This window comes from Myotis myotis, unplaced genomic scaffold (genome assembly GCF_014108235.1).
Source record: "Myotis myotis isolate mMyoMyo1 unplaced genomic scaffold, mMyoMyo1.p scaffold_m19_p_6, whole genome shotgun sequence".
NCBI classification, from domain to species: Eukaryota; Metazoa; Chordata; class Mammalia; order Chiroptera; family Vespertilionidae; genus Myotis; species Myotis myotis.
In genome coordinates this window covers 79,382,813-79,390,344 of record NW_023416368.1, presented here as the reverse complement: position 1 = coordinate 79,390,344, position 7,532 = coordinate 79,382,813, and the positions used below count along the sequence as shown (strand labels likewise).

General features: G+C 54.8%; 1 protein-coding gene across 2 annotated transcripts; it reads left to right on the top strand.

Moving 5' to 3' along the window:
* Positions 1-321: 321 nt before the first annotated feature.
* On the top strand, positions 322-6,195 carry SLC39A3 (solute carrier family 39 member 3). 2 transcript variants are annotated; one of them, XM_036313729.1, is made up of 4 exons: positions 322-458; positions 1,148-1,268; positions 2,142-2,454; positions 5,220-6,195. In XM_036313729.1, exons 3-4 carry the CDS (start codon positions 2,245-2,247, stop codon positions 5,952-5,954), a joined length of 945 nt encoding a protein of 314 aa, XP_036169622.1. In that variant the 5' UTR covers positions 322-458; positions 1,148-1,268; positions 2,142-2,244; the 3' UTR covers positions 5,955-6,195. The 2 variants fall into 2 exon arrangements, with proteins under 2 accessions (XP_036169622.1, XP_036169623.1); XM_036313730.1 differs by lacking the exon at positions 322-458 and adding an exon at positions 520-634.
* Positions 6,196-7,532: the final 1,337 nt, after the last annotated feature.

The window sequence follows — 7,532 nt, the reverse complement described above, 5'->3', positions numbered from 1 at the left end:
GCTTCTTATGCCTACAAAAAGGGCATCAGCGGCGAGGACGCTCAGGGAGGGACAGTCTCCTGTAGGAAATCGTGTCCCGGAGATGGCCAAGGCTCAATCTGAGCGGGATTCAGCACCAAGTGCCCCTGGACAGCTCTGGAAGCCAAACCCTGCCGGAACCGTTCTATTGGGGTTGTAGTTTCCCACCGGAGCTGCCCGGTGGCTGTACCTACCGCTTTAGAGGAAACTATTTTTCCGCGTTGGTAGGAGAGGCGGAGTCTCAGGATGAATGGCAAACATAGAAGCCAATGAATGGGATATCTAGGCCCGTGGTGCTTGGGAAGACCAATAGTCAGGGGCGTAGGCGGGGCGTGGACTGCGCCTCGCCGACCCGGGCCTCCTCCTGGGCGCCACTGTAGGATCTAGAGACCGCGCTACGTTTGAGCGGCGGGAGGCGTTGGCGGGCTGGCCTTGCGGAGGTACGTGTGGGCCGGGGCCGGGGCCGGGGCCGGGCCGCGGTCCGGGGGCGGGGGCGGGGCCGGGGCCTGGCGGAAACTGCCCAGCCCGTTAACCCAGGCCCGGACAAGGCGTCCTCCCAGGCTTCACCTTTATCGGCGAGATGTGTGTGATTTGCGGGTGGTCCCACCTGCAGAGCGTGAGTTGTCCCCTCTGGGGAGGGGCCCCGTGAGCCTCGTGCTCCGCGGGGCGCCTGGTGCCTCGCGGGGCATACAGAAGGCGCTCAGTAAGTGCTAAATAAATGAATGAGCCGCCCCGTACTCCGCTCAGCCCTTGCTTTGAGAGCGTCGAGGCCACCCTCACCCCCACTCCACAGACTGGGTCATAGGGACTCCCAGCAGATATGTATTGGGCGCCTACAGTGTACCTGGCTTTGGGCTGGGGAAAACCGAGTCGCTGTCCCCACAGATGCCGCAGGCGAGGGCCAGTGCGGACGTTCCAGGACTTAAATGATGTAGTTCTCGGTAGCACACATAATGCCAGAAAAATGTCAGGCAGTGGGGTGGGAGGGACCTCCAACTGGTGGCATCTGAGCTGAGACCTGAAGAGCTCACCCAAGTGGGGGTTTGGGCAGTGAGAACTGGGAGGTTGGGTGAAAAGGTGAGGACAGGGGAGCAGCCAGGGCCCCTCATACTAACGGCGACATTTTCAGGTCCAGAGGGAACACTGCTCCACCTTGGCTCACTGAGTCATGTGAAGAAGTCCACATGCTTCAGCACATCCATTTGTTCAGCCAGCGGTTACTGAACCTCTGTTGTGCACCAGGCCTCTGGGTAGGTACAGGGGGTACAGTTTAGGGTGGAAGTCGGCCAGGGGAGGCCCTTCTCTGGGGTCCTGGAAGTAGTGACTAGAAAGACAAGATGTCACTGGACGGGCACAGAGAGAATGTTCCAGCCTGAAGGTACAACCCATGCCAAGGCCCTAGGCAAGAATGGACTTGGCCCCTTTGGGGACCACAAAGGCCAGAGTGAGTGCAGTGAAGCAGGAGCTGATGGCCTGGAGCCTTCACCTGGGGGCGGGGGGGTGGGGGGGCATTCGGATTTTCCGTGAGGCCTGTGGGGAACCAATGGAACAACACCATCTGCTAGAACATTCTGCAACAATGGAAACATTCTCTGCGCTGTCCAATATGGTGTCTGTTAGACTCGCATGGTTACTGAGCACCTGAAATACAGGTAGTTCAACTGAGGGGCTGAATTTTACATTGCCTTTAATTTTTAAAAAAATATATATTTTATTGATTTTTTACAGAGAGGAAGGGAGAGGGATAGAGAGTTAGAAACATCGATGAGAGAGAAACATCCATCAGCTGCCTCCTGCACACGTCCCACTGGGGATGTGCCCGCAACCAAGGTACTTGCCCTTGACTGGAATCGAACCTGGGACCCTTCAGTCTGCAGTCTGACGCTCTATCCACTGAGCCAAACCGGTCAGGGCCATTTCCTTTAATTTTAACGTAAACAGACACATGTGGCCAGCGGTTGCTGTGCTGGACATCGCAGCCATGGATAAGTTTATGCAGGAGGCAGGGATATGTGGCAGGCCCGGAGTGGGGTGAAGTGTGAAGGGGAGGAAGGCAGATGGGCGTGGTCCCTAATCTGGTCAAGTAGTCCAATAGCTGATGTGATTGTCCCTGGTGTTTACAGTGACTGGACTGAGGCATGAGCCCCTGGTAGCACATCGAGGACGGGAGTGTGCAGCCACACATGGTTCGGCCCTGCGGTAACCATAGCAGCCCAGGCTGTCACCATGGTGAAGCTGTTAGTGGTCAAAATTCTTTGCATGGTGGGCGTGTTCTTCTTTATGCTGCTGGGCTCCCTGCTGCCTGTGAAGATCATCGAGACAGACTTTGAGAAGGCCCACCGCTCGAAAAAGATCCTCTCACTCTGCAACACCTTTGGAGGCGGGGTCTTTCTGGCCACCTGCTTCAATGCTTTGCTGCCTGCTGTGAGGGAAAAGGTAAGAGCTCCCTGGATGGTCTCAGCCATAAAATGCCAAGGGTCTCTGATGCTTTTTTCAGCTCGGACCCTGAATTTGGTGGGGGCCTTTACACCCAAGGGTGATGGGAAGTAGAAAATGAATTTGCTGTGTGACCATGCATGGGTTGCTTTTCTTCTCTGAGCCTTCCCTGGCAAACAAGGGGTTTAAACTAGACCTGGGGCTCCCAACCGGTGGGCTCATTAGTTGTTACTTCACCAGACCTTCTATCCCTGGGAGCATACACTTTGTCCCGGAGCTGGCAGGTGTGGCCTCTCTTCAACTCCTGTATTAGTCAGCTACTGCTGCGGAACAAATGATAACGGATGTAACATCTTAAAACAGTACACATTTATTATCTCACAGTTTCTGTGGGTCAAGGGTGGGACACTGCTTAGCTGGGGCATCTGCTTCAGGTTCTCAGGAGACAACAATCGAGGTGTCTACTGGCTTGTGGTCTCATCTTAGGGTTCAACTAAGGATGGGTCAACTTCTAAGCTAATGTAGTTGGAAGGTGGGTTATCAGACTCAGGGCCTAATTCCTTCCTGATGTCTGGCTGAGAGCTGCCCTCAGTCCCTTGTCCCATGGCCTCCCCAACATGGTTTCTTGCTTTATCCTCAAGTTGTAACCTGTGCCTGGATTTCTGACCTTCATATCTGTGAGATGATGCTTTTGTGTTACTTTATACTGCTAAACTTATGTTCCTTCATTACTCAGCACAGGATATTCATACAGTTGGCATAGATGAGGTTAAATCAGAGTCTCGTCTGATGGCTTCTGCACCCTCAGTACCACTTTCAGAATTGCCCCCATTTCTTGTGTTCCCACTGTATCACCCCCCTTTCATCCTCCTACTTCACGTCTGGCCTGCAGTAATGGCCTTACTCTTCTCTATCCCCCTTCAGCGCACCTGGCCCTTCCAGGGTCCTCCCGACACCACTCCTGTGCTGCATCCCTGCCCACAGGCTTCCCGCGCCTCACCCAGCCATGTCTCCCAGCCCTCACCCAGTTGTGCCACAGGAAGGACAGTGCCACAAGCTGTGGCTTTTGTGTGTGTGTCTTGTCTTTTCCAATCCATGTTTATCCCTCTGGGTGTAGTTTATGTTTGTCATGAGCTGGTGTTTCCCCCAGTGAGGCACATGCAGGCTTCCATGAGACATTTAGCAAATGAATGAAATGGCTTCTCTACAGAAATATAGCCTTCTGCTGCAGCAGTGGTTCCCATCCAGGGGTGACTCTGCTCACAAGGAATATGGGGCCATGTCTAGGCACATCTATGGGTGTCATGACTGGAGGTACCCCTGGCTGCAAGTGAATGGGCATCAAGGATGCTGCTTAACACCCCACAGTGCCCATGATGACCCCCACAGAGAATGACCCTGCCCCCATGTCAACACCTCCCCCAACAAGTTATGACCAAAATGTCTCCAGACATTGTGTTTCTCCCTCGAGAGCAGGATCGGCCCAGTTGAGAAGTCTGTGTGTGTGTGTGTGTGTGAAAGTGCATGTACAATCACAGGTTGTAATGAAGGTTGTGAGGGAAAGAAGAGATTGGGGCAGTAAGCAGAGATTGGGGTACCTGGTTTAGGTAGAGTACTTGGAAATTATATGTAAGCCAAGACCCAAAGCATGAGCATCCATTAGCTGTGAGTAAAACTGAAGGAGGAACATTGTGGACAGAACCGATGTCACAGCCCAAGGCTGGAAAGAGCTCAGTGTGTGCAAGCATCTTACAAATGCAGGGAAAATTAACCCGTGCTTCGAGCAGCCCACAGCCCACTTGGCTGGACAGCGTCCAAAACTGCATTGTCCCGTGTGGCAGCTGCTTGGCATGCCAGGCTAGTCAAGTTTCAGTGAATTACAGTGAAGTACAATTCAATATGTCAGTCCTCAGCTGTGCCAGCCATGTTCCATGTTTCAAGTCCTCACACATAGCTAGTGGCTCCCATATTAGCACAGATAGAAAGCATATCTAGAACATTCTATTGAACGGTGCTGACTCAAGGGATCTGCTGGGTGTCTGAATGTGCTGGCGAGCCTTTACCCAGGAGGTTGGAGTAATGGGAAGACCCTGGAAACAGAGTCCCACCTGGATTATATGGAAGCAAACCCCATGCAGGTATTGGGGCCAGAAAGGCTGGTTTATATCACAGTATGGAGGCTGGAAGTCCTAGATCAAGGTGTCGGCAGGGCTGGGTCCTTCTCAGCCCTCCCTTTCCTGCCTCTCTGTGGTCCTGGTGTCTCTTCCTCTTCTTGGAAGCACGCCAGTTCTATTGGAGGAGGGCCCACCCAACAGCCTCATTTTAACTGAATCACTTCTTTCAAGAGACTCTCTCCTAATATGGTTAGTTTTGAGGTACTAGGGGCTTAGAGATTTGAATATATGAATTTTTATTTGTGGGGAGGACACAATTCAGCCCTTAGTACTTTACATATATCTACAAAGACCCATCTTCCAAATAAGGCCACATCCTGAGGTTCTGGGTAGATGTGTCTTTGGGGGCCACAATTCGGCTCACTCCGGTGAGGCCTCATGACTCCTTTAATAATAGGGTTTCTGTTTAATCCATCAAGGATGAGCCCACCACTCCCTCCCCCTTTACTTAACTTCTCATATGAATTGGGTATGTCTGTGCTTTACTAATTGAACAGTGATGTCAGATGAACCCTGTTGCGTTGGGTCCCTGCCTCTGAACCTCTCTCACCTCTCTCTCCCTCCTTCCCTCTCTCACGTCCTCTGCTCCAGCTCCAGAAAGTTCTGAGTCTTGGGCACATCACCACTGACTACCCACTGGCAGAGACCATTGTGATGTTAGGCTTCTTCATGACCGTCTTCCTGGAGCAGCTCATCCTGACCTTCCGCAAGGAGAAGCCGTCCTTCATCGACCTGGAGACCTTCAATGCTGGCTCAGACGCTGGCAGCGACTCAGAGTACGAGAGCCCCTTCATGGGGGCTGCGCGGGGCCACGCAATCTACATGGAGCCTCACACCCACAGCCACGGGCTGAATGTCCAAGAGCTGTCACACTCCAGCCCCCTGCGCCTCCTCAGCCTGGTCTTTGCTCTGTCGGCTCATTCCATCTTTGAGGGCCTGGCCCTGGGCCTACTGGAAGAGGGGGAGAAGGTAGTAAGCCTGTTCGTGGGTGTGGCCATCCACGAGACACTGGTAGCTGTGGCCCTAGGCATCAACATGGCCCGGAGCTCCATGCCCCTGAGGGAAGCGGCCAAGCTGGCCATCACCGTGAGTGCCATGATCCCCCTGGGCATTAGTGTTGGCCTGGGCATCGAGAGTGCCCAGGGCGTGCCCAGCAGTGTGGCCTCGGTGCTACTGCAGGGTCTGGTGGGTGGCACCTTTCTCTTTGTCACCTTCTTTGAGATCCTGGGGAAGGAACTGGAGGAGAAGAATGACCGCCTGCTCAAAGTCCTCTTCCTGGTGCTGGGCTACACCGTGCTGGCCGGCATGGTCTTCCTCAAGTGGTGAACGTCCCATTGCTGTCATTATCCATCTTGGTCACCCCATCCTGCTGGAGCTCTCCGGGAGCCCCCGGGTGGAAATAGGCTACATTCCCCAGCTCCCTCTCCCCCCATTGGGGAGCTCAGGCCCCCCCAACCACTGCCTGCTCACAGAGAGGCTACCCAAGACCAAGCTGCACCCTAGATTGTACACCCCAAGCCTCAGGGCAACCTATTGTAAAATACTTCTCTTAAAGGTATTTACCAAAGCTGTGTGGCCATGTCAACCTGGGTGTGGGATCTGGCAACTCACACGGGAGGCAGGGCAGGGCATCCACATGGGTCAGGCCAGGATCCTTCCCACCCCACACACTCAAACTGTGTCCAGGACAGGAGCTGTTGGAGGCTCCAAGGCCTCTGTCCTCTGCCCCCAACTGGCTCTGTTGCTAACAGAGGAGGCCACCAGCATGGAGTGTCCATTCTGTGGTTAGATGGGGCAGCTCTGTGCCTCCTCCTACCCAAGGCTTTGCCACCACAGGGACAGGCAGGGTCCTGGGTGCCTCAGGACTACTGTCTCCACTGCCTTCTGGTGCGGGCCCCCTCCTCTCCCCGTGGGAAGGTTGCCCTCCAGGGAGTTGGGGCTGCCGGGCCTGGGTGAGTGTGTGGGATCCCTGAAGGAACAGACCCATGGGCTGAGAGATGTGCAAGCAGGGCCAGGAGGCAGCTTGGCTGTTGGTTCACAGTCCCAGGTGTGCCCAGGGTCTCCGGAGCAAGATGGACTCTGCAGGTTGTGGGGCAGGGGCCAAAGACTCGGTTCCCCTCACCAGACACAAACAGAGGAAGCCGGTCCCAGGTGGTGCAAGAGAGCAGAGACTAACTGCTGAGTGCCTGGCTGGTACAAACCCGGTGCTATGGCAACTTCTCATTAGCCTCCTTGTTGTCCTGGCAACCTGGGGCACGCCTGGGGAGTGGGGATGGGGTGAGCCTTTCCTGGGGGGTTTGCTTGGCCTGGCCTGGAGGTGTGGGAGGATGCTTGGGCCTGGTGACCTGGGCTAGGTCTCCTGCCCAGCCTCAGCTTCTCTCAGCTCTGTCCCAGACTGTTAGGGCCTGCTGGTTACACCTTCCCGCTTCCTGACTCAGCTGGGAGGCCCAGGGCCAAGGTGTGCGCATTTCGGAAATCTCACATTTCCTTCCTGTGCCCACCACTGCTAGGAAAAACTGCAGGAGGGCCATTTAAGTTCCCCGACAAGGACAGGGCCCTCTTCCCGTTGCCCTGGACTCAGTGAGGCCCTGGTCATCACACTCGCCAGGTTGGAAACTCCAGGAGCATACTGTTGCTTATGCAAAGATGGACGCCCCAGGGGCTGGCCTGCTGCTACCTGCTCAGCCCACTAGGCACAATGTGCAAGAAGGCACGACCTTCACAACAGCCCTGGCTGCTGCCTCTGTTGTTATGAGAGTCTGGGAGAGCAGGGACATGTGTTCCAGACCCTTCTCCCTCCCCCTCGCCCCACTTTTACTATATTGGCTCCTACCCTGGTGCTGTCAGCATATTGGGCCCATTTCTAGGAACTTCTATCTGAAACTTACCAGGGGCCTGTCTCCT

Bases quoted from the DNA above. Each gene is read 5' to 3' on its own strand.
- SLC39A3 (XM_036313729.1), top strand. From the start codon at position 2,245: ATGGTGAAGCTGTTAGTGGTCAAAATTCTTTGCATGGTGGGCGTGTTC. The intron at 2,455-5,219 runs GTAAGAGCTCCC...CCTCTGCTCCAG, and splicing joins TGCCTGCTGTGAGGGAAAAG to CTCCAGAAAGTTCTGAGTCT.